The sequence below is a fragment of the Phocoena sinus genome, chromosome 4 (genome assembly GCF_008692025.1).
Source record: "Phocoena sinus isolate mPhoSin1 chromosome 4, mPhoSin1.pri, whole genome shotgun sequence".
NCBI classification, from domain to species: domain Eukaryota; kingdom Metazoa; phylum Chordata; class Mammalia; order Artiodactyla; family Phocoenidae; genus Phocoena; species Phocoena sinus.
Window position 1 is genome coordinate 67,042,317 of NC_045766.1, and position 26,420 is coordinate 67,068,736.

At 36.0% G+C, this 26,420-nt stretch overlaps 2 protein-coding genes across 2 annotated transcripts in view; one reads left to right on the top strand and one right to left on the bottom strand.

The window, feature by feature from the left end:
- The first annotated feature begins 1,872 nt into the window (after window positions 1-1,872).
- On the top strand, window positions 1,873-24,941 carry CLDN16 (claudin 16). Its single transcript, XM_032631194.1, is given in 6 exon segments — window positions 1,873-2,147; window positions 2,149-2,370; window positions 14,197-14,299; window positions 17,853-18,017; window positions 20,870-21,061; window positions 21,728-24,941. Coding segments are annotated over 6 exon segments (924 nt in total). The 5' UTR covers window positions 1,873-2,039; the 3' UTR covers window positions 21,862-24,941.
- The window catches only part of TMEM207 (transmembrane protein 207), a 32,932-nt gene continuing 23,579 nt past the window's right edge, over window positions 17,068-26,420 (bottom strand). Inside the window, exon 6 of the mRNA XM_032631198.1 lies at window positions 17,068-17,268. Coding sequence (XP_032487089.1) covers window positions 17,198-17,268 — 71 coding nt within the window. The 3' untranslated portion in view covers window positions 17,068-17,197. The remainder of the gene's footprint in view (window positions 17,269-26,420) is intronic.

A 26,420-nucleotide genomic window follows, 5' to 3' on the forward strand; every position in this document is an offset into this window, starting at 1 on the left:
GATCTCTGAGGGTGGAGCTCCCAAGTCTGCATTTATAACAAGTGGCTTTGGAGATTCCATTGTGCACTCAAGTTTAAGAACCATTGCCCTGGGGTGCACTGTTAGCAGGAAAAGTACATTGTTGAAGGTCCCTGGGTGGCAAGCCAGCAGCCAAGTCCAGGACTTTTCCTGTAATGGGCATGTGCTTTTGGAATTGGTTTCCCTCCCAGATCAACAGAGCATGAGCATTTTAGATTTTAGGGCACAGGGACAGATTCACTTGTGACTCATCGAAGCAGCCTGTGTGCGTTGTAGCTGCCTTACACCATAGGTAATTCCGTTCTTTGAATGGGTACTTTAAAAACTAAGTGTTCTTTTCCCCAATTGTTAAGTGAAATAAGTCAAAAAATAAATAAATAAAACTAAAAGCAATTGTAATGCCGCTCACAAACTAATGATAACTACTGATAACATATATACTTTATTGATGGCAGTAAATAGACATATTCCACATATGGTTTTACAAATGATTTTACATTTATATTTACAGTTTATACTTTTGAACACAAATCAATTAGAAAATAGCAAATTTTAGTCACAAAAGTTTATTATTTTAATATAGACTTGAAGGATGTTTTATCAATACTGATTTTAGTCTTTTACCCTAAATATTATGACTGAATCATTATTAAGTGGAAAAAAGTAAACCCTTCCTGAGCTGTCACTAAAATAACTTTCTTAGGAGATGATTCTTCCCAGAGTAATGACCTATTTCTAATCCTTTTCCCTTGTTCCTCTGTCTCTTTCTCTCTCAATCTCTCTCTCCCCCCCACCTTTCTCATTCCCTCTCTTGCATTAAGAACCACGTAAAATATTTTTTATTATCACTTAAAAATCTGTATTTTAGTGTAGAGAGGTCTATCTGATAATGATTAAATGAGGGTATGTATGCTCTTTTAAGTATTTTTTTTTTTTTTTTTTTTTTTTTTTGCGCTATGCGGGCCTCTCACTGTTTGCGGAGCACAGGCTCCGGACGCGCAGGCTCAGCAGCCATGGCTCACGGGCCAGCCACTCCGCGGCATGTGGGATCCTCCCGGACCGGGGCACGAACCCGTGTCCCCTGCATCGGCAGGCGGACTCTCAACCACTGCGCCACCAGGGAAGCCCTAAGTATTTTTTAAAATTCTACTGGCTATGGAATATTTATACTCAATAAGTCTACCCATTCGGGTGTAGGTAAAACTCTAGTTGCCCCTGCTATATCACAGACTTAAAAAAATCCTTTTATTCTAGAATAAACAGCTTCTTTTTCAAGCATATTTTCAAACATTGGTTCATGGGGGAAAAGTAATCATATAGGGAATTCTTGGTCATGTTAATATTTACTATTTAGCTACTTTTGTCAGACACTGTCTAAGTGATTTACAGACACAGTATCGTTTAATTTTCCCAAACATTTCATGATGTCTGTTTGTATTAATATCCCCATTTTACAGAAACCACAGCCCAAGTGCCTTCAGCCTGTAAGCTTCAGAGCAAGGATTTATACCCAGAGCTCTTTGGGTTAAAATGCACAACTCTTTCCCACTGAATGATGTTGAAAGGTTAGGAGCCATGGCTCTACCTGGGGCCCAGGTGCTTGGAAACCCTTTATGGGCTGTTCTGTCCAGCACTTTGGAATGCAAACTCCCTTGAGCAAGCCCTTGTTAGCATAGTTTCACCAGTGGCCTGTCTGTCTAAGGTAGTCAGAGAATATTAAAATAGTCCTAATAATAAAAGCACTCAGTCAACCATATAGCCCCCTTACTGAGGGGAGGAGGAGAATAGCTCACTTTCTCTGGAGGGCCTGAGAAGGATCAGTTTACAGGCGTCAGCATGGGGTGTGACCCTTCTTCCTTCTCTCCATCTTGGCGCTGACACGTGCCTCTGGTGACCATCATCTCACATTAGCCCACGGTCTGGGCAGGAAACATTACTGGGGCTCCTTTTCTCCCCCACCCAAAACATTCTCAGTCCTTTCACTGACCTGGCTTCTGATTGGAGGCTCGTTGCTTCAGATAATGACCTCCAGGACCCCTCTGTGGGTTACAGCCTGTTTGTATTACTCTTACCGCAGCTTAAGACGCCTGCAGTGGGGAGTAAGGAAAAGGAAAAGACCAGCATTTTCAACATCCCCAGGTACCAGAAGCACAGAAGACTGACAGCATTCCAGCTACCTGCGTGGGTCCAAGGCTGGCAGCTGCCCATGTGTCCCTTGCAGACAGGCTGTTCGTTAAGATGAGGGATCTTTTTCAGTATGTCGCCTGCTTCTTTGCATTTTTCTCTACTGGGTTCTTGGTTGTGGCCACCTGGACAGACTGTTGGATGGTGAATGCAGATGACTCCCTGGAGGTAAGAAGTCAGCAGCTTCTTTTACTGACCCAAGCCTGTCCAACTTTTCTCTAAGCCCCACTGGCCCATTACATTCACTAGGACTAAGATAGTAATAATAGCCAACATGGTTGGACTTGCTTCTTACTTACTACTTACTGAGTCTTTACATTATTAGCTTATTTAATTCTCACAGCTCATCTATGAGGTAGGTATTGTTGTTATCCCATTTTACAGATGAGGTAACTGAATAAGCCCTTTTTCATAAAGGTAAATTTACACAAGCGTAATTATATAAGCTTTCTAGAAATTCACCTCTTCCATTGCTGCATATACCAAATCGAATAACATTCCATTAACATCCTTTCTCACAAGCAGAAATTTGTTAATCTTGAAGACAGCATTAAAAGTAGTATGATAGACTTTCTTAAGGAGTGATCATCTAAATGTTGATCAAGTGATCAAACTCAAGTCATATAAAACCTACCCAATTACTGTGCAATGGAAAAAATGTCATTGTAAGGAGTTTCCTAGTAGGAGAAAACATTCTCTGGGAAACCAAGTTTTTCTAGTGTGTCCTGAAGTACAGGAGACAGATATGGGTTTAAGAAACCCTCTTTTAAAAATGAGTTGCTCTTGGGAACCTACTCTTCATGTACAAGATGAGTGAGTGGTTCATATTTGAAAATTTTATTTTTCTCACTGGAGAAGCTCTGAAAGAAGTAGTTTTCAAATTTAGAATTATTTTCTGTGGCTATAGGAATCAGAGAGGTCAAACTAAGTAAAAATCAATTCTTCAGACTCAGCAACTATTCATTTGTAAGGTTTCAAAAAGCATAGGTGAGAAAAAGAAACAATATATCAGGAACTCACTGAGAATATACAGCAACTCACTATGTTCTCCTATGTACATCCTGAATGGAACAATTTACTCTAGCAAATGCTATACGTTTATGAAGTTTAAGAAAGATACCTGAGGGCAAGTTTTTATATTTTTTCTTCTAATTTTATTTATTAAATTTCCAAGTTGGAGTTTCGAATGGAAAGTAATAATCTTTTGTTTCTCTGTGTATTATTTTTGCGTTTTATTTTTTCTTGCTTTTAAATTTCCTCTGACTCTTACATGGTATTTCGAAACCAAGAGAGTTTTAAGTGCTTCTTTAGCACTAGAAAATTATTTTTCTGAAAATTGTGATAGAACTGAAATACTATAAAGGATGTCTGCTATATGTTAATCCAGTGGTGCATTATCTGGCCATGCACATAAGTGGTGAATGAAAAAAACAAACCAAAACTGTCCTTTGAACAGTACTCAGAAAAGTGCAGATAGAAATGTTCTTCTGCCATTAGCTTGCTAGAGTATGGGCTGCCAGTAGTAGGTGATGAATACAGAAATATGTTGGACTTGAGCTCACTTAAAATTATGTTTTTAGAAACATGCAAAATCTCATCTAAAAGCATTCTTAAAATATTTTCCAAAACAATTTGAAAATCTTTCTCCTTAAGCTGATGGAACTGCTAACTTCACTTGATAAGAAATGAAAGTTTAGAAAGGGTCAGACCTTGCTGAGACGGATTGGGAGTTCTGGCATTTAAAGTGCCTTCTTGCTTTCATCTCAGTACATACAACTAATCTTCCCTCTGTTCTGTGCAAGAACACTTCTGGGTAAAATGAGAGGAATGAGTAGTCTAGTTTATTCACCTTGAGTAAATCCTTGCTAACCTCGGACTATAGTTTAGTAGTTCTTAGCTTCTTTCATATTTCCCATACTTGAGATGTATTGCAATAAATCTTCCCCAATAATCCTCCCCATTAAAAGAATAACCCTTTAGTCATTTGAAGAGACACGGATGGATCTAGAGACTGTCATACAGAGTGAAGTAAGTCAGAAAGAGAAAAACAAATATTGTATATTAATGCATATATGTGGAACCTAGAAAAATGGTGCAGATGAACCGGTTTGCAGGGCAGAAATAGAGACACAGATGTAGAGAACAAATGTATGGACACCAAGGGGGGAAAGCGGCGGGGAGTGGGGGTGGGATGAATTGGGAGATTGGCATTGACATGTATACACTAATATGTATAAAATGGATAACTAATAAGAACCTGCTGTATAAAAAAATAAATAATATTCTAAAATTAAAAAAAAAAGAAGAACCCTTTAACAAATGAGGCCCCCTTCTCTCCAACAGTCTTTTTATTTGTCAGTATTTTTAAAGGGACATGGAACTCGCATAACAATTACTCCTTCAGTTGGCTAGCATATAAAGTCATAATATTATCCATAAATGTTAAGGTTCTGATATTAACTGACTCAATTTTACTGTTTTGTCTCTCTGCTTCCTTCCTTGTGCATATATCGTTGTTGGTCCATGTTAACAACTCACTTTAAACAACTACTGGACAAAAATTGACATAATAAAAGGGCTTTTAAAAAAAAGCATACCCATAGAAAATTTAAACAAAAAGGAATATAATGAATTTTTTGCTTTGTTAATCTTTGACAGTGATGTAGGCATCAGTGTTGGAAAATAGATTCTGTAGTTCAGTTCAACATAACAAACATGAAACGTATGTCATTTCAAAGGTGCCGTGCAAATCCTCCAAGGGGAGTCAAAGCTAAAGCAAGAACCATTCCTGCCTTTCATGAGCGCACGTTTAGGGAGGAACAAAGATGCACATGAAACTCTAATAAAGGGTGTAGGCCAATTCATATTTGAGAAAGAAATGAACAAAGCAAAGAAGAGAGAATGATTATTTCCTGTCAGGAGCATTGAGACAGGCCTCAGGGAGGAAAAGACATTTGAACAAAGCGTCAAAAAAGATGCCAAGGATTTCAAAAGTTAGAAATGGCAGCAGAGGTCTTCCAAGAGAGAGGACAAATAGCAAAACTACAGGCTAAAGGTGAGTAACAGGGAGCAAGAAGCAGAGCTCAGGTATCCTTTTGACTTACTAGAGAATACTCAAAATACTACAAAATTGTATGGGGCCTCATTTATACCTGCCCTGAAGAGGTTAAGTAAAGTTAAAACATTAGGAAAAAGAAAAAGCACACGGAATCGTTCACAGCCCCAAGTCAGGGACCAGGGGTCCTGAGCTACCATGCTTCTCCTGTCATTCTTGATTCATGTGTGTCTTGGGGAAGACTGGTGTGTGAAGAGAACCTGGGTTTTGAAATTATTCCAGCCTGTGTTCGCATCTTAACTGTCTTCTGTGGAGCAGTCACAGCTTGTGTCTTCAGCTCAGTTTCCTCAATTATAAAATGAAGTTGAACTCAGTTGTTTTAAGGTCCTTTTTAGTCCTACATTCTTTATGAACTCCGTGACTATGACTTTCAGAACTCCTTGACTATGACTATGTCTAGAGACTTGACTATGTCTTCCAGAGAGATGGCCAGCCGCTGGAGGACTGATGGCATCTAGAACCTCCCTAGAAATTTCCACTAGGAAATCTACTGTGAATAGTCTTCATTTTTCTGTTAACTTTATATGCTCTTTCTTCCTATTTCCCACTCTACTTCTTTCCTTACTTTTTTTCTCCCTTCCTCCCTGCCTCCTTCCTCTTTCTTCTTCTTCCTCTTCTCCCTTCCTTCTCCCCCCCACTTCTTTTTCCTCCCTTTTAAAAACCCTTTCATGTCCTACTTCTCTTTTATTCTTCTTTTTCTATTCCCACCCTTCTCCTTCATCTCCTTTATCTCTCTTTTGTGCTCCCCTTTTTTTTCTTTTCTTTCTATAATCTTTCATTCCACAAATGCTCTTTGATACCTACTGTCTACTTGGTACTGTGGTGGGTACAGGTTATGAAGGAGGATGAAACTTGGATCTTCCTTAGGTTTCTCCCAGCATATTGGCAGAGACAGACAGGTAAACTGATAGACAGTATGATATGACCAGTGCTATGATTACAGATAACTGTGAGTGGCCAGCTCACTTAGTCGTGTATAATGAGTGAAGGCTACCCAGAAGAAATATCTAAACTAGGCTTGAAGAACAAGTTAAGGGGGAAGAAAAAGTAGAGAGTATTGCATGCACAGGACATGATATAGGCAGAGATCTAGGTATGAGAGTGCTGTATGTTTATCACTTTGGACATATTGGAAAAAGTTTCCAACATAAGGAGGAGAATATAAGGGCTGGATCATCGAGGGCTTGTGTTCATGTAAAATATAGATCTTATACCATAGACAAGGGTGGTTCACTGTAAGAAAACATATATGTGTGTTTTAGAACGAGCAATCATTCTGGCTAATGTGGGGAATGATTAGAAAGGGTAAAATGAATTATAGGGAGATCAACTAGGCAGCTTTCCCCATAAAACAGGAGGAAAACATTGATGGTCTGAACTAGTGTGGCAGCAAGCATAGAAAGGGTACAAATGAACTTGTTTACAAAACAGAAGTAGAGTCACAGATGTAGAGAACAAACTTATGGTTACCAGGGGATAAGCAGGAAGGGATAAATTGGGAGACTGGGATTGACATATACACACTACTATATATAAAATAAATAACTAATAGGAACCTACTGTATAGCACAGGGAACTCTATCTACTCAATACTCTGTAATGGTCTATATGGGAAAACCATCTGAAAAGAGTAGATATATGTATATGTATAACTGATTCACTTTGCTGTACATCTGAAACTAACACAACATTGTAAATCAACTATAATTCAATAAAAAATTTTTAAAAAGACATGAAGATATGGGAAACTAAAGAACTCACATTGATGGGATTAATAATTGATTGCATGTGGGGAAAGAAGGCTGATGGAGAAGGAGAAGTAAAATTTGAAATCCACTTTACTGTTTTGGGGTAATTGGAGGAAGGATGGAACCACTCACCTAGAGCTGAAATGGAGGAAAGTTAGTCTCTATACAGAAGTCATTAAGCAGCAACATCCCTGGACCATGACACTATTTTTTTCTTACTTAGATGGTTGCACAGCACCTTGAGGGGGCCAGGAAGGGAATGCTTTTCAGTGTGGATGTTTACAGGTTGGACTTGATGTTACAGGGACCTAAGATTAAATCCCACCCTGCCAGGCAGTAGCTGTGTGAATTTAGACAGATGTTTAAGTTGTGTAAAACTGCATTTCCTCTTCTATAATGGGAGAGTAACAATATGCACATGGTGTCTTGTAAGGGTTAAATGAGCCTGTGGATCTAGTTGACCGCAGTACCAGGCAAATACAAATCAGTCAATAAATGTTAGATATATTACCATCTATTTGCAGTTTATTGTTTTGTTTTTGTTCTGGAGGAGGAGATGACATTTTGTACAATGTTCACTGAAGGGAGAAATATGCGATTTAAGTTTTGTTCCTATTTTCTCTATTGATTCTCTTGGACACATTTTGTTTACTTCTCTGAGCTGTGGTTTTTTCCATTTTTACACTTATGACTGTTCCCTTTTTGTCTAACCAGGGGAATAAGGCAGAGAATAGAGACAAAATAGCATAAGTTATATACTAAATATATTTTAAAAGAAAATAAATTATGAATTAATAACAAAAATATGTTAATTACATCATAAAATGTGTAATTCTTCATTATCCACAGTAAAATAGGAAAGTAGCTTCTTCACAGAGTTACTGGTCTCTCAATTGTCAGAAAGAAAAAATGTTTTCACAAGTTTATTTCATTTTTCAGTTCAACTTTTGTTAATTATTTACTGAGAATTTGTCATGGACCAAGCACTGTTATGATTAAAATTTTATGACCCCAAATGAAAGGTAATCCACATTTGGATTTATTTTATCTTCATTACCAGGTTCTCCCCTGGGATTTCTATTTTAATTAATGATGCTACAATTCTTTCATACATAAATATTGAAATTATTAGAGCTAGCATGTACTCTGATTATATATACTTGTTTTGCTTTCCAACTGATTTTAAACTCCTTTAGCAGACATTTGAGCCTAGGAATATTCTTTAATTTGCCTCATGTTCTCCTACAGCTCCTAGCACCCCCTTCCACATAATGGGAACTCAGGATGCATTTGTTAATATGAAGTGAATGGGTACCTATTATGATACTTGACATACTTACTAAAAGAGTGAATAAATGAGTGAAATATAATGTGAAGTGATATTTGGAAATCTCACGTTGAACACTAAATAAGAAGTATCTCTGTAGAAATACCATCACTTTTTCTTAGGTAAGAGATTCTCTCTGGAGAGAATCTGGACGATGCTCCATGGTTGGGTAGAGCAATTAAAGTTGATAGCGATCAAATCGAGACATTAATTGAGAACAATCAACGTTGTATCACATGGGAGATAGCAAACGTACTCAAAATATCCAAATCAAGCACTGAAAATCATTTGCACCAACTTGGTTATGTGAATCGCTTTGATGTTTGGTTTTCACATAAGGTAAGCGAGAAAAACCTTCTTGACCATATTTCCGCATGCGATTCTCTACTTAAACATAATGAAAACGTTCCGTTTTTAAAACAAATTGTGACGGGTGATGAAAAGCGGATACTGTACAATAATGTGGAACAGAAGACATCATGGGGCACGCGAAATTAACCACCACCAACCACACCAAAGGCCGGTCTTTATCCGAAGAAGGTGATGTTGTGTATATGGTGGGATTGGAAGGGAGTCCTCTATTATGAGCTGCTTCTGGAAAACCAAATGATTAATTCCAACAAGTACTGCTCCCAATTAGACCAAATGAAAGCAGCACTCGATGAAAAGCATCCGGACTTCGTCAACAGAAAACGCATCATCTTCCATCAGGATAACACAAGACCGCATGTTTGTTTGATGACCAGGCAAAAACTGTTATAGGTTGGCTGGGAAGTTCTTCATTCATCCACCGTATTCAACAGACATTGCACCTTCGGATTTCCATTTATTTTGGTCTTTACAGAATTCTCTTAATGAAAAAATTTCAACTGCCTGGAAGATTGTAAAAGGCATTTGGAACAGTTCTTTGCTCAGAAAGATAAAAAGTTTGGGGAAGATTGAATTATGAAGTTGCCTGAAAAGTGGCAGAAAGTAGTGGAACAAAACGGTGAATACATTGTTCAATGAAGTTCTTGGTGAAAATGAAAAATGTGGTTTTTTTTTTACTTAAAAACCGAAGACAGTTTTTGGCCAACCAAATATATATATATATATATATATATACATATATATATATATATATATATATATATGTAAATTTCTCCTATGTAACAGGAGGAGAAAATGCCAATTAATTAAAGTATTTTTAAGTTTCTCTCTTCTCAAAAGATATATAAAATATATGGAGGCATGACAGGCACACTCAAAACTGCAGAAGATAAGACAATGCAGGCAAAATTCTGTGTTGCCACTTGTAAATATTTTCAGAGGGATAAGAAAAGGGAAACTGGCAAAGGCTAGGATAGAGAAAAGAGAAACCTTAATTGGAAACTGCTAAAGAGGTTAGAATAAGAAATTCCAGGATTAAGGAATTAATTTATGCCATTATAAACTCAACTAGGAAGAGGGACCATCAGTCCCTCTTCCGAAAAGTTTCCTGAAACTATTTTTCTATGTGGTATCCTGCTCATCCTTAGTATTGTGGTAAACACTTTCCAGAGCCAGTTGAGTAGATAGGGTCCAGGCTGACACCAAATCAGCATAAACTCTCTGGTCTCAATAATATTTCTTTAACTCCTGGATTTAGACATTCTAGCCTGTTCAGTCAAGTCAAAAGGACATATTAAGCCTCAACTGTGTGTACAGTATATCAGTAACCATTTTCTATGCCAAGTGAGAAATGAGAGTTAATGTGTATGAATTAGAAAAATTGACAAATATTTTCCCTCAGTAAACATCTTTTGAGCATCTATTATATACTGAGAAGGTGGATTTGTAAGCTCCTTGAAGCAAGGTGCCATACCTTTCTTGATCATTGCTGTATCCCCAGCACTTAGCCGGTTGACTGACACGTGACAGACATTTAGTGAACATAGTTTGAAAGGCAGACTTGGGAGACAGATGCACATAAATGCACATAAAAAGATAATGCAATATTATAAATGCTATAGAAATATGGACTAGTTACTGTGGGATCCAAGAAGAGATTAACTCCAGCTGGAGAGACTGGGAGAATCTCATGGAAGAAGGGATATCTTTGAGGTGAGATTTAAATGACAGGGAGAAATTTGAAGATCCACTCAGCTCCTGCTAATTGCTGCTATGTGCAGCCAGGGAGTCCAGGTGGCCAGACTGACCAAGTTTCCAAGGGAAGCCAGAAATCTGTACTCTTCTGTAAAATCTCACTGTTTCACTGTTGGCAGGTAATTAATATTAAGAAATTTAGGTTGGCCTCATGTTTGTGACTTGCACTTTTATTGCCACACATTGGATAAACTGACTTCTTCCCACTTCAGCACCAACAGATATTTATTGAAATGATATAAAAATTCCCTGAGTATTATTTTATATGTTATTTATTAATATATGAATCACATGTTAAGAGCACAAAGATTGAATTTGTAATCGTCTATTTTGGACAACGCTGTGAGATGAAATTATTAGTTAATATTGTTTTTACCCGTTAAGTAAGGTTAGCCGTAAGATTTTAAGCGTGAGTCTGCTTTGTAAGAACCTTGTCTTAAAACTTTAAAGAATGTAGATTTGTTTGTTTTAGAGAGTTCTTAATAAACCATTGTATAACAGGAGGATAAGTGAAGATTCTAAATTATAGGCAAGGAGGGCTTTCCTAAATGTGATAAATAACGAACAGTCTTTTAACCTTGTATTTTGTGCACAAAGGCACCTTTAAGGGTGTCTCCAGTAAGTGCTATATTAACACAGAAGTTTAGTTAATTACAGCCGCTATTCTCACGTACCTTAACTGAGTGTGAATACCAAGCAATCTAATATTGTGCCCCTAAGCATTAATACCTAATGAAATTGGATTCCTTGTTTCCTTTAATGAGCTCATTGCTTTTCTAAATATGGTCATTGCAGGTAAATGATCAATAGCCTTGAAAATGACACCATTACTGGATTATTTTGGCAAGAAAAAAATACTCTTTTTAGTTTAAATATCCTCACATATATAGCTCAGCTCATTTCCTAAATAACCTCACATATAATGAGAATGACTATAGTAGGTTTTATTTGTTTGTTTCAGTGGCTGGGTTAGACAGCAGGAAATTGGGGACAGTCACTCTCTGATTATAGAATAGGACTTCAGGTCCATATAACCTAGCTCAAATTGGAATGAACTGGATCCAGTGTGTTCCTGTTAATTGACAGACTGAAGGGTAATAGGCTATGAGAAGGCTTGTCTTCTGTTGTGGTAAAATAGTTCAGTACAAATTGTCTCTACTATCCATTTCTTAGGGCTGCCATAACACATTGCCACAATTTGGTGGCTTAACACAAGTGACATTTTTCTCTTACAGTTCTGAAGGCCAGGATTTTGAAATCAAAGTTTTGGCAGGGCTACACCGCCTCTGAAGGCTCTAAAGGAGAATGCATTCCTCGCCTCTTCCAGCTTCTGGTGACATAAGCATTCCTTGACGTGGGCCCACGTCACTCCAGTGTCTGTGTCTGTGGGCACATTGCCTCCTTCTCTTCTGTCTGTCTCTCCTCTCTGTGTCTCTTCTTATAAGGACACTTGTCATTGGATTTAGGGCCCACCCTGGTAATCCAAGAGGATCTACTTTTCTCAAAACCCTTAATTTAACTACATATGCAAAGTCCCTTTTTCCAAATAAGGTCACATTCACAGGTTCTGGGGATTAGAACATGGGTACATCTTTTGGGGGGCTGCCATTCTACCCATTACATCTACCTTTCTCCACTTTCATATGGTTAGTTAGTAATGCTGAACTCAGTCACTACTCAGGTTACTATGCTGTTGAAGTATTTTACTAGTATTATCATTTATTGAGCAAATCATCTATGTTGTGTGTGTTTGTAATTTTTAATTCTTATAGTCACCCTAGCATTAGCTCCTTTATAAAGATAAGGAGATTGAGGCTCAAGAAAGGTAAGGCCTTGCCAGGGATGCAACACAGCTGATAAGAGTGTCAATTTAAAGTCTGTGTTTCTTCAGTTATAGCTTAAATTTCATGTGCATGTAAGTTTAGATAGTCACATCCTTCTTTAGAAATTGATATATTAGTTTTCGCAAGATGGATTTTCTTTATCAATATTTTGGTCTCTGTGGTGCCTCAGGTCAGATGATATTCCAACATTCTAAAACATCACTACTAGATTTAATCTTAGGAAGAGCAAGCCAAAGTGAGGTTTCATAGAATGATCGCCATAGGATGAGATTAAAGTTAGGGCTTACTACTTCATCCAAAACTATCTTCCAGTTTCCAATTCTGGAGTACTTTCACCTGAAGTAAAATTGGAATTAAAAAAAATAGGTTTTAAGTATACTGCAGTGCTTAAGAGCATACACACAGACTGCTGTGTTTGAATCCTATCTCCTCTATTTAACTACACTTTCTGGGGTTATCACTTAACTTTCCTGTGCCTCCTTTTCCTTATTTGTAAAATGGACAGTAATAATGATAGATCACAGGATCCTCTAATTAATAAGTGAGGTGATAATACACTTAAACAGTAACTGCTTCAGAGTATAGATTCGATATAGAGTTATTAATTATTACCAATTATAAGCATTTTACATACAAAGTGAAAACAGAAGTACAACATTCAAAATTGTGATGGAGTAGCCAGCAGTAGAGTTTTATTTGGTGCAAAACACAACTTCAACGCAGAACATGGGTCAGAGTTTCATAGCGCAAATATTCTCTGATATAATTTTCTTTTGCAAATCAAATGTTTCATGTTCCTTCCTTTCTTCTCCGCACCCATTATAATCTCCCTGCCTTTGCATTTCTCTTCCCACTCTGCTCTGTCGTTTCTTCTTTCTTTAAGGAAAACTTTAAGCTTTCTTTTTCCAAGATAATTTGTGGTTAAATCTTACTAAACTATTCCCAGATTGCCAAAGTAATGGGAATCTGTAATCAAATCAGAATAAACAATCATATTAGTTCTGATCCACATGTATGAGCTCTGTCAAGAATACTTGAACACATTTTCTGTTGGCATGTTTACAATTCTAGGAAATCTATTTTGACTTGCAGCTTATAGGTAAAATATGAGAAGGCTCAGGACACTTGGACCTTTTAGCTCTAAGTGGATACTTAGAATCATCTGTACAGCATTTCTAAGTAAAAGTGATTTATGACTGCAAGGTTGTATGAAATTAATGTTCAGTTTGTTTACATCCATCTCATAGCTTAAACATTGGTAGTCCGTCAGTGGAGCGAGGAAGAAGTAGTATGGTCTTTATGTATAACTTTCTTTGACCATTATTTTAAATTTATGAACTTCATATATAATAACATGTTTCTTCATGGGACTCATTGTTCATGATGAAGAAAAATTAATGTACATTCCTAATAGACTCAAGATGTCAGCAGTTATCACCTATTGTTATATTGATTTTTTTTTTTGGATAAGTAAATGTCAGCATATGGTAGTGAAATGAATTGTCGCCCTATTAAACTGACTCGATGATAGAACCAGCCATAGGCATTTGCATATGTTTAATTCTGATTTTATCCATTATAGGCATGACTTCTTACCGCCCCCACCCCCAAATCAGGAAGTGATTTTACTTCCTGGTGGGGAAAGCCTTGAATTGTTAGTGCTTAAGGGAAAATACTGTAAAACGCATTGTGTTTGTTGTAAATGAAATTCTGATCATGCTTGTAACCACTGTACTTTGCTATCAAACTCACAACAGCCAAGTTCTTCCTTTGATCAAGGTGAATTGAAGTGTGTCTGCCTGAGTTGTTTCACATGGTGTCTTCTCCAACATCTAGGTGAGCACAAAATGCCGAGGCCTCTGGTGGGAGTGTGTCACAAATGCTTTTGATGGGATTCGCACCTGTGATGAGTACGATTCTATACTTGCTGAACACCCCTGTACGTATGCCTTAGACCTCACCCTTGTCAGGGAGGGAAGACCAAAGGAAATTGAACTCAGGTTTCCATTATGTGTTTTTGTTTTTTACGATTCAATATTAAGGTTCTGTCCAGTTTTAAATGTTTCAATTAGAAATTTAGTTTATTTCTAAAATGTGAATTGAAACATTTTTAGCATATTTTATCTTTTCCCATGTATTTATAAATTCCTTTAGGGTAAAAATATTATCTTGTTCAGTTCTGCTATCCCACAAAGGGTCTGGTATAGTGTCTTATACACAGCAGGCTTATAGTAAACACTTTTTAAATTGAAATGAAATCTTCAGGGTGCAGTGATTTTATGATTAGAATTGACCGGTTAGATGAAAAGCATTTCGGAGATGTCTTTTAGCTATGACTTAGGTCAGATAGAAAGTTTACAGTATTTCAATGGATGACTTGCTAAGAAAGAGAGATAGTGGATATAGAGGGGCAGAGACAGAGACAGAAAAACAGATAGGGAGACAGATAGGCAAAGAGAGACACAGACTGTGGGATCAGGGAATGAAAACATTAAAATATGTGACACATTCTTAGCAGAAATAAAAAGCCATCTCCTAGATCTTCCCTACCTTTAGCTTTAAATTATAATTAGGTGTTAACAAGGCCCATGTTTCTATGAATAAAAGATTTCATAGATCGAAAAACCTTATTACTGATTCTCTCAACTCTTCTCCATACCATTTATTTATTTATTTGTGTGTTTGTTTGTTTATTTACTTATTAGAACATCCAATCGTGCCAAGAAATACTGGTGCTGTTATTAAAGCAAATTGGTTTTAGTCTCTTTCAAATCAAATGATGGGTGGTGGTACAATATCACAACTTCTTTTCTTAAGATAAATGAAAAGTAAACCCTTAGAATGTGACTTTTCCCCTGAACAGCTATTTCGGTGCAGAGAAAAGCACTTAAAAGGAGCTGTGCTCTACAAATATCTTTCTCTGCCATTTAGGATTTGAGTGCCTGAAGCATTTTTTAATTCATAAAGCTTTTATTTCATTTTTTAGAAAAAGGTCTTTTATGTTTTCCTCTTTTTTTCCCTTCTTGCACTAACCTAGTTCTATCTACAAAGAAGCACGATTTGGTCAATAGGAATGGGCATTCATGTTCACGTGAACCCTAGGCTATTCCAGAAATGCAGTGCTATGGCTAGAGTTGAGAAGAAAATAGAAAGATGAAATATTTCAAACTTTTAAATATTTGTTATATACATTTATGTAAGAAGAAAATAAAATTATTCACAAGCCTACTACACAGAGAAAACCACTGTTTATATTTTTAAATGGTCCTTTATCTTTTGCCTATACTATCTCACATTTGTCTTTTGATATATTTTTACCTATTACTTTCAAATAATATGCTAAAAATCCATTAATTTTCTTTAAAAAATTCTATCATATGCTTAAAGACTAGAGAGATGAAAATGTGTTCTAAGAAAATAATATAACTGTACCCTCTAAGTTAGGATGTTACCTGTAAGAAAGTAGATTTTATTTTTGGTCTTTGTTATCTTTTATACAATCACAATTAGATCACCTTTCTCATTACCTTGTATACTTAGAGTATTTAGACCCAGATGCATTTTTATTTATTTATTTTTTGTGGTACTCGGGCCTCTCACTGTTGTGGCCTCTCCCGTTGCGGAGCACAGGCTCCGGACGCGCAGGCTCAGCGACCATGGCTCATGGGCCCAGCTGCTCCGTGGCATGCGGGATCTTCCCGGACCGGGACATGAACCCGTGTCCCCTGCATTGGCAGGTGGACTCTCAACCACTGTGCCACCAGGGAAGCCCCGAGATGCATTTTTTTAGGGCTCCTGTTGATACTGTTAATTTGAGCCCTTCTCCACCCCCCAAATCAGAATATTTAACATTATTCTGGCAGCCAAATCTCAGATAATCTCCAAAAGGAAATTACTGGCTGGCCAGCATTAGCAATCTCTTGCAGAGCTGCCCTCTCAGAACTGGGCTAGCCGTGTGGCCCCTGGATGACACCATAGGCATGAGTCCTGTAGTTCCACAGAGCATCTGAGACACACTTTGTATGGGAGCAAGGGTCAGAGAGGGGAAAACCAGGGCCAACAATGATTTCAGGGCACCCCATCCAGATAGCAACCCTGGCCCTGTTGATCCCAGGTTCCAGAAGAGGACTTAGAAAATTTCAAGGGAGGCACTCCAAAATGTGGGACCACTTAGTTTGGGGTGCTGAATAGGAAGCCCACACTTATATATAACATTTGAGGATCAAGGAGATCTGCTAAAATATAAAAACTCATATCACCTAATAAGTTACATAGTTTTCTCTTTCCTTAATTTTGAAGAAAACAAAATGAACTTTAGATTTGGCCTAAATTTTAAAAAATAATGTCACATTTTGAGATCTTAAATATTCACCTATTAATAAGGTAGGAACGGATTTTATGCATTGATTTCCTCTCTTTGATGGATTATAAAAAGATTTTATATTTGAAATGAGGAAAATTGGCCACATTTTCACAAGCCATCTATAACTAAATAGCCCCTAAAGTTGTCTCATCATTGAGGAAAAATTATTTCAATACAAGGAAACTCCAGTTCACTATGAAAATAAAACATAATTATGATACCATCAAAGGAATAAATTTTATTATTCCTCTCCAGTAGCCAGCTAAAGTAACAATAGTTCTGACTTCAGATAATTAACCCTCCATTTGTGACAACATTATTCTAGTTTTAATTTAGTGTCACTGGGACTCACAGGTGAGGAGGCTTTCACAGTTGATGATGCTCCCATTGCAGATGACTGCTACTATTCTACTTCTATTTACCTGATCTTCTCTTTCCTGGACTTTCTACCACATCTTCTCATTGGCCATAGCTTTAAAATATGCTTCGTTGACAATGCAAGGTTGAAGGGTTAATGCAGAGTGTTGGCCAAGAAGGGTCACCACCTGAAGGAATAAAAGAAAATAAATAGTCTTCTGTTTAATAATGGAAGCTCCTTCTCCTTCTGAAGATCTGCTGATGGCTCCTACCTGAACTGGCAAGAGAGGTCTTGAAGTATTTTATTCTGCTCCCCTATTTTAACCAATTTGTTACATTTTTTTCAATGAAACTTCAAACAAATGTAGTGATTATTTATTTATTGAATACTGATTGGTTGTCTTCAGAAGAAGAGATACTCTACTTTCAATTCAGCATTAAGCTAATACTTGTGAATGAGACTCATTCCAAAACAGGAGGCAAAAAGGAAATAGTTACCTAGTCCCCACCATATGCCAGGCATTTTACTAGATGGCCAAAAAGACTATAATAAGCAGTCCTTAACCAAATAATACTGTTGATAGTCTCGTACTATTTCTGCATTTTATGAAAAATTAAGGGTATTTATTTTCAAGTTCATGCATCTTTAAAGTCTGCTTTTACCGGTGGGCATGTGTTAATGTGCGTGGTTGTCTGTTCTTTGGTGTACCTCTGTGTATTAACATGTCTCCTTCCTCTGACTATGCTGAAACCGTATGCTCCGATCTTCTAGTGAAGCTGGTGGTAACTCGGGCGCTGATGATTACTGCAGATGTTTTAGCTGGATTTGGATTTATTATCCTGCTCCTTGGTCTTGACTGTGTGAAATTCCTCCCTGACGAGCCATACATCAAAGTCCGCATCTGCTTTGTTGCTGGAGCCACATTACTTATAGCAGGTATTGGTCTGGACTAGTGATGGGGATAAAGATACCCAACTAAGGTCTTGGGATGAAGAAGGGTGCTGTTCTGAAGTAGTTCATTTCAGGATAATATCTGACTTGCTTTTCTAGATTGAAGGAATAAGGAGCACATCCACCAACACTGCTTTCCTTAGTTTTGGAATCAGATAATTAATCTTTTGTTAATATCCCTGGTCAGGGTTTATTGAAGTCCTCAAACTATTTTCTAACTATTTAAAAAGTTATATAAAGCTTTAAATTAAAAAAAAATTGTGATTATTCCTGAAGTTAAATCCTAAAATAAGCCTCCAGTCGCCACCTTCTTGCCTGTACACGCACTTACCAGTTCTTCTTGGCAATGAACTAAACTGTACCAAGTCCTGTGTTAGGCTTTTCTCATGTGCTAACTCATATGATCATAACTGTAACAATAAACAGATTATGCTATTATCTCTACTTAAGAAGCTGGTGAATAAATGGAGTTCTGAAGACATAAATCAAGCATCACTTTATATGGTGTTTATTAGTGAAACAGCAAAATTGATATTTTACTGAGGTCTGTCATCAAATTCAATTTAGTCTTCCTTTATCATCATGTCTTTTTTGGATTGTAACATAAGTTGGGAGGAAGTACACTGTGAAAGAAATCAAAGTGTAGGAAGATTGAAAACCAATGAGTCCACTCTCCAGAGAGAAAACCATCTTCTTTTATGGTAGCAGCAAAAAGTTAGCAAATGCTTGCAGGTATATATATATATACATATATAAAATGTGTGACCTTAGGTCAGTTAATCCGTCTCCTTTTCTTGGTCTACAAATTAGCGTGAAGCCTCAGCAATAATATCTACTCCTAATTGTTGTTGTAAAGATCCCAATGTGGGCAGAGTAAGCCCATAGCTGAAAGTCTCACCCATCACATAGTCAAGAGTGGGGCCTCCCTGATATTTTCACACAAGGCCCTAAGGATCCTTAGGTTGTACTAAAAAATCACAAGAATTTAGCACTTTGTTTTCCTTTTAAAGATATTCATTCCCATGTCCAGCCTAGTTTTAACATAAAGCTTTTGTATGTAACAACGTGTTCATGTAACAAATTTAAACATCATTTAATGCTTTGCAGTTTTATTCTAGAATGCTTTTTGAGATATCACTAATCTACTCCATTTTTTATAAAATAGCAAAATGAACTAAATTTAAAGAAAAATAAGTCACTGAAGAAAATCCCTGCAGGAACGGCTAAAGAGATACTAAATTAAATCGCCAGAGATGGCCAAAGCCTTGGAATCCTCATTTGAAATTAGTATGCCATGTATATATTTATATATATATACACACACACACACACATATATACATGCACACACATAGATATATACACATAACTAAAAGTGGGGTCTTTTTGCTCGCTGCTCAAAAGCCAATAAAGAGGTAAAGATGGTGGAAAGGAAAGTTTGCTTTATTTTGGATGCAGGCAACCAGTGGGGAGGGCAGACACCTGTCCAAAGGCTGACCCCCGCCCCCCACGCCCCGACAATCAGGGAGCAAGAGCTTTCATAGGTGGAGGGAAGGGGCTACATGTAGAAACAATACAGTCAGCTCTGACAGCCATCTTGAAATCGGTCATCGGTGGTCTGACCAGCGTCACCTTGATTGTTTTAAGTACAGTTAATCTTCAGTTCCATGGTCAGTTTGTTCCCATTTCTTTAAGGCCAGTTCTCAGAATTGTGGCAGCTTATGTCATGGCTACAGTCTGCTCATCATATAGTTAACTTATTCCACCTGGTAGGGGTTTCAGTATCTATAAAACAGCCCACAGGATATGGCTCAGAGTACTATCCATAGCCCTTGAGAAGGAACTAAAGGTCCTTGACTTTGCTTACTGACTAAACTATCATTGTTTTGTCCTGTCTGACTGCTTTTTTTTCTTCTGCATTTTCTCACATCTCTGATTAAACTTATTCTTTGGCTAAAGTTTTTCCACAGACAAAAAGCAGGCGGAGGACGTGGGGGAGAAAAGACCATAAGGTCCTGCTCCGTTTCACACACACACACATATATGTGTGTATATATATACGTGTGTGTGTGTGTATATATATATATATGCATATGTATATATATGCACACATATATATGTATATGTATATATACCAAAATCTGTTTCTAAGTTTCGAAAAAAAGTTTTCATCCTAAACCTATGAGTTACAGTATTATGGGAAAGGTGTGGTAATTTACACCCTGTATTTTAATGGTTACTATGTGTTCATGATCTGGTCCTTCTTAAACTTCTTGCATTAAACAATTGGGAAAAGAATGCAATTAAATTGTGACTTCAATAGATATCACAGACAGACTTACTAGAGAAAAAATGTGAGAGTTTCTTGGGGGTTACAGATTTCAGAAGCACCATTTTCATATAGCCTTTTCTCTGACAACTCGCCACTCTTTTTTCTTACCTCTGAGCCCTGGCATGCAATTTATACCTTAAAAGCAAGAGGACTCTAGTGGCATTGTTTCAAGACAATCAATTTTCAGAAAGACTAATCTGTGAGAATTAAATTTTATTTAAGATGGACAAAATTTCTTAGTCTATCCTAATATAGTGTGGGAGTGTTAGATAAATTTTCAATTTCTACTTTAGTTATTTGTTTTTAACCTCAAAGTACTAAAATGAAGGACTTTAAAAACATAGTTTCCATATGGGTGCTGATTATGTAGCTGACATAACTTCAGTCATGGGGCTGGGGAGCCATAGAATACTCTTAAATACAATACAGTAGAATACTCTTAAATCTCCTTGGATTTAAATTTTTAAAAGGCCTGCATTATTTTTAGCAATTTTCATCTCCTTCAGGTGCCCCGGGAATCATTGGCTCTGTGTGGTATGCTGTTGATGTTTATGTGGAACGTTCTTCTCTGGTTTTGCACAATATATTTCTTGGCATCCAATATAAATTTGGTTGGTCCTGTTGGCTTGGAATGGCTGGGTCTCTGGGTTGCTTCTTGGCTGGTGCTGTCCTCACATGCTGCTTATACCTCTTCAAAGGTAAGAACAAAATAAAATAGCACACTTCCTTGCCTCCAGTATCATTCCTCCCAACCCATTGGAAACACAACTCACCAGCTCAAACTAATGTTGATAACTTGATCCCTACCTATTACCATTAGAAATTTCAGTTGTTCAAGGACAACTGATTTGCAGTATTAAAACCTTTCTATCCTGTTAGTGGTATAGTTGTTGAAAAGAAAAAAAAAGAATACTACAGCTACAACTGTATCTAACATTCAAATATATAATGGTTATTTTGATGTGTCATAATCTTATATATCTCACTTCACCCAATCAACTAAATTTACATCTACAATTTATATCTACAGAGAAGTAAACAGAGAGCCAAGTCAAATGCATACTTGTTGTTGAAAAGTGTGATGTGTTACTATTGGGTTTCTCAAAATGTCACTGAAAAAAAATAAGGAAATCCCTCTTCTCATAAGAAAGAAAAGAAAAGGAAATTACTTGATTGAATTTTAAATCTAAAAATAACTTTCAAGTTGAAAATCTTAGAGTTTCTTCTAGGTTCTTAGATGATTCCTTCTTATAATATTTATATTATTGCCTCTTTTGGGTAAGAGTATATAAAATTACATTTTCCCCCAAACTTTACTGAGCCATAATTATTTTTATATCGCCATGTTTATCTCTTCCAAACAGATGTTGGACCTGAGAGGAACTATCCTTATTCCAGGAGGAAAGGCTATTCAACTACAGCTGTTTCCACGGCCCAGTCATATGCAGCCCCTCGGACACAGACTGCCAAAATGTATGCTGTAGACACTAGGGTGTGAAGTGACACATATCAGTCAGTGTCTATATGTTGTTTAACTAACCAATCAATATGTTCAAGTTAATAAAATAGCTGGCCAATCCAGGAACAGTTATCTAGACTTCCTGTTCAACTAAATTAATTGCTTAGCTTAATCAAAAAGTTTGATTCTCCTATCACTTCTCCTTCTCAATTATTCTTATATTCTTCCACATTCTTTTACCGTCTCTCTCTCACACATATACACACGTACACTTTCCCTGTATTTTAAGATAAGGTTGCTGGGATATAAAACTGTTTGTTGTGATATGGCTGCTAGAGATAGTGACATGGTGATGTTAAAATTAAATGACGCTTTAAGAATAGAAAACAACTTTCAAAAGAGGTCAGAGATTCTAATTTTTGAAAGGATTGACAAATTCTTAGCTCTCTCCCTGGTTTTTGGCTCACTTTTTGTATTCTCAATTGAGTGAGTTATTTGATAACTTTGAAGAAGATGATTCTTCCGAATTCAAACGAGTATATCAAGACTTACCATTGCTCTGATTCTGTTAAAATAGAAAAAGAAAATAACAGCTTCATGTACCAGTCACTGGTGGGAGTTAAAGATAAAAAGGTCCCCCTCCAAACTCTAAATGTGAAAAGCAAATGCTAAATTAATACCAGAGTCAGTGCTGACCTTCTTCCTCATTAACCACATTAAAGATCTGTGTATTTTTTTAATCACTACTCCAAGTTTGCCTATAGATTGTCAAATATTAAACTACAGCAGTTAATAGCTAAACTGGGGAGTTCACTTAGCATTGATTGGGCATCCAAATGTATCTCAAGAATGTAACATATTAGAATTCACCAATTCAGGTGTCCTCTCACCACTGGATCCTCAGCACCCAGCAAAATAGCTGACATATGATAAAATGTAAAAACTATTTGTTGCTTGAAAGCAATAAAGGCTCAACAATTCTCTTTGAAAAAAAACAATTTTCCTCACAAAATATGTGCTTTTTGAAAAAATAGAATTATATACACACTTAAAGAAATCAATGAATAACTGCTAAAGGGATTTTGTTCATATCCATAATATAACCATATTTCAATTTTTTTAATTGTAGAGTTTTTTTAAAGTTATAAAATTTAACCTCAGGTTTTCTGGTTCCTTGAAACTCACATGAATAGCATTAATAGCCATACAGTACCTTAACAGACTATCAACTGAACTACAGATTAGTTCTTTGGAAAATGGAAATTTAGTTGTGAACATCTGAAGCTCCCAAAAGAAGTGTTTCCAATTTAAAAAGCTAAAAATAATGTGAAAACGAGATGATGGAAACTGGTACATACATTGTTGAGAATGATGTCTATGACTTCATACGACATCTCTTTACTAGTATCTCAGGAGAATTTATAATATAATCTTAGAATTAAGAGCAACTGATTCACTTTTATTTCATGGATGTTATTAACTGTAACTGACATTTAACAAAAGTAATTGTAGATTATGTTTACTAGTTATATGGGTATTATTCTAAGCATTTTAAAGCTTATTTTGCGTTGTTCTTTTTTCTCAACCTTAACTTTTAAATTTTTTATTCCCATATTTATTTTATGATATATTGTCTGTCATGTTTTATATATTCTAATAAGTCTCTTGAAATACTTCTGGGGAAACGCAGGGTAAAATTAATTAAATAATTAATGAGATTTTAGAGATACAAATTTTTCCCTCCCTAAAGGTTTCATTTCATTTAATTATGGTGATAATCGAAATCTATTAATGTTTTGAATATTTTTCTCAATAAAAACATTTTGCATATCCTGGGAAGAATATTAGTATTTTTTAAAAAAATCCCCTTGGGAATGTTCATTCCTAATCCACTGTAATCTAATGAAGCTTTCCAAAATAAAGCATAACAAAGAATATATTTTGTATAGCAACTACAAAATATATTTGTTGTACAGTGAACAGCAAAATAAATATCAAATTGTGAAGAAGCAATAATTGACATAGAGGTAGCTCAACATGCTCAGAAAGAAAAAAATAACATAAGCCCAAAGTATACTCATATCTGGTTATTAGGTTGAATCGTTAAAATAACCCACAAAATTCTGAGTACTATAATTTAGTCATGTCCTGTTAATTGCAATAGGAAAAACTAAAAATGTATAAAATGGAACAATCTTATTTACCTATCCCTTGATTAATCATGACTTTCTAATATCAAATCTTTAACTGAAATTAGCCTTTTGTTATTATAAAAGTTATATATGTGCATTGTAGAAAGTTGGAAAGCAAAAACAACCAAAAATGTATCTTGTTTAAATACCATGGGACCATATTCTCTCCACCTATACCACTACTTCTAAAACCCTATTGAACATCTGCACATCCTTCCAGATATTCTGTTTATACACATACACGCAAAGACTATATATTCTTCTTTAAGAGACCATTCCATATCTGTGGCTTTGTAACCTAATTTCCCTCCATTAATTATCATTGTCTTTTCATAGTAATAAATTTTCATCTTATTGATAACCAATCCATGTTTAAATTTACCCATTTCTCAAAATGCACCATACTACTGGTTTGTTTAAACCAGTATTTTCATTTCCTCTGATTATTATGCTCCTTAAGTCTCTTTTAATCAAGCTACATTTTTTTCAACATCCCTGATTTATTAAAAAAAAAAAAAGACAAAACAAAACCGAACCAGTTTTCCTACAGCTTATTCCACCTTCTGGATTTGTCTGGTGATGTCACTTAGCTTGTTTCTCTATACCTTGTATTTTCAGTAAATTGAAATTTAAATCAAAAGTCTATGATGGAATCAAGTTAAGTAGCATCTAAAATAAACCGTAGGTGATGTGAAGCATATCTGGAGACCTAATATCTTGTTGATTTAGCCTTAATTATGATAAAGTTGTTTGCTGGATTAGGGTGATGCTAATCTGATCTCTCCACTCTTCAGTTGTACATACTTTTCCTTTAGTGACAAAAACAAGTGATTATTGTGGTGTTATTTTAGAAACCATAGGAATATCCTATTCTCCATCAACCATAATAATAGTTTTAAAATAATACTTTTAACAATTGATAATCTTTATTGGAGTCAGTACATTTGTTATAGTTTGTAGAAAGATGGTTTTCTAATTCTATTTTATCTTCATCTGTAGCAAAAACCCTTCTGTAAAATAAGCCTTGGTCTCTTCATTTGAGTCTATTTAGTTACCCTGAAAAGGCAGGATAAATGCTTAAAGTTCTTCCCTTTCATTTATCAATCCACAATACAAAATAAGGAGCTGACTTATTAGTGAGATAATATGTAATTTATCAGCCAAACAGGGACAATTTGAGAGTAAAAGTGTGGCCCATTAATAATTAAATCCTGGGAAAGTAAAGAGGTACTGTCTTTCTTTTAGCTCAAAGAGTGATGCATATTATTTTTCAATATTTCCTTATATTTGAGTGTCATTATGAACCTACAGATTACCATTGATTCAATGTGCTTTAATCCATAATAACTATTATTATTATGATACTTAAATTGTTCATCTTTGGTCTGCCTGGACTTTTTTAAACCGGCTGCTGTGTTTTCTTGATACAGTATTTTAAAAAATTTTTCTTCCGTAATCATAATTTTGAGGTACATCCAGAAAAGTACATGTTTACAGCTAGATGAATTTTCACAGAGTGAATATACCTGCATAATCTGTATTCATGTCAATAAATAGATTATCCTTTCCCAGAAGCTCCCTCTGCCCCACCTTCTTGTCCTTACCCTCACCGTTCTGTGGGTAACCACTATCCTGACTTCCAAAACTATAGATGAGTTTTGTCTGTTTTCAAACTACTGTACATTTAATTCTTTGAATCTAACTTCTTACCCAACATTATGTCCTAAGATTCAGAATTCATCTATATGGTTTCATGTAGTTTAGTTCACTTATTTTCATTGCAGTACAGTATTCTATTGCAGAATATACCACAACAAAATGTTTAATCCATTTTACTGGTAATGGACATTTGGTACATTTCCAGTTTTTAGCTATTACAAAGAGTGCTGCTGTGAACTTCCTTTGTTTCTGTTTTTTATTGAAGTGTAGTTGATTTACAATATCATGTTAGTTTAAGGTATACAGCATAGTGATTCAGTATTTTTGCAGATTATATTCCATTATAGGTTATTACAAGATATTGGGTATAATTTCCTGTGCTATACAGTAAATCATTATGCTTAAACATTCTTGTATATGATTTGGGGAGAGCTATACCTTCCCTTCTCTGATACCTCGGAGTGGAATTGCTCCATCACAGGTGCGCTTGGGTTCAGGGGTAGTGGATGTTGCCAAAACATGTTCCAAAGTGCTTGTACCAATTTACACACTCACAGCAGTACATGATGTTCCACATCCTTGTCAATGCCTAATATTATCTATCTTCTTTCATTTTAGCCATTCTAGTAGGTATGTAGGGGGTCAAAAAATAAAAATTTGTAGTTTTTAACTCATCTTCGTAATAACTAATGAAGCCATGCACATTTTACTATGGTTATTATCTATTTGAATATTCGATTTAGTGAA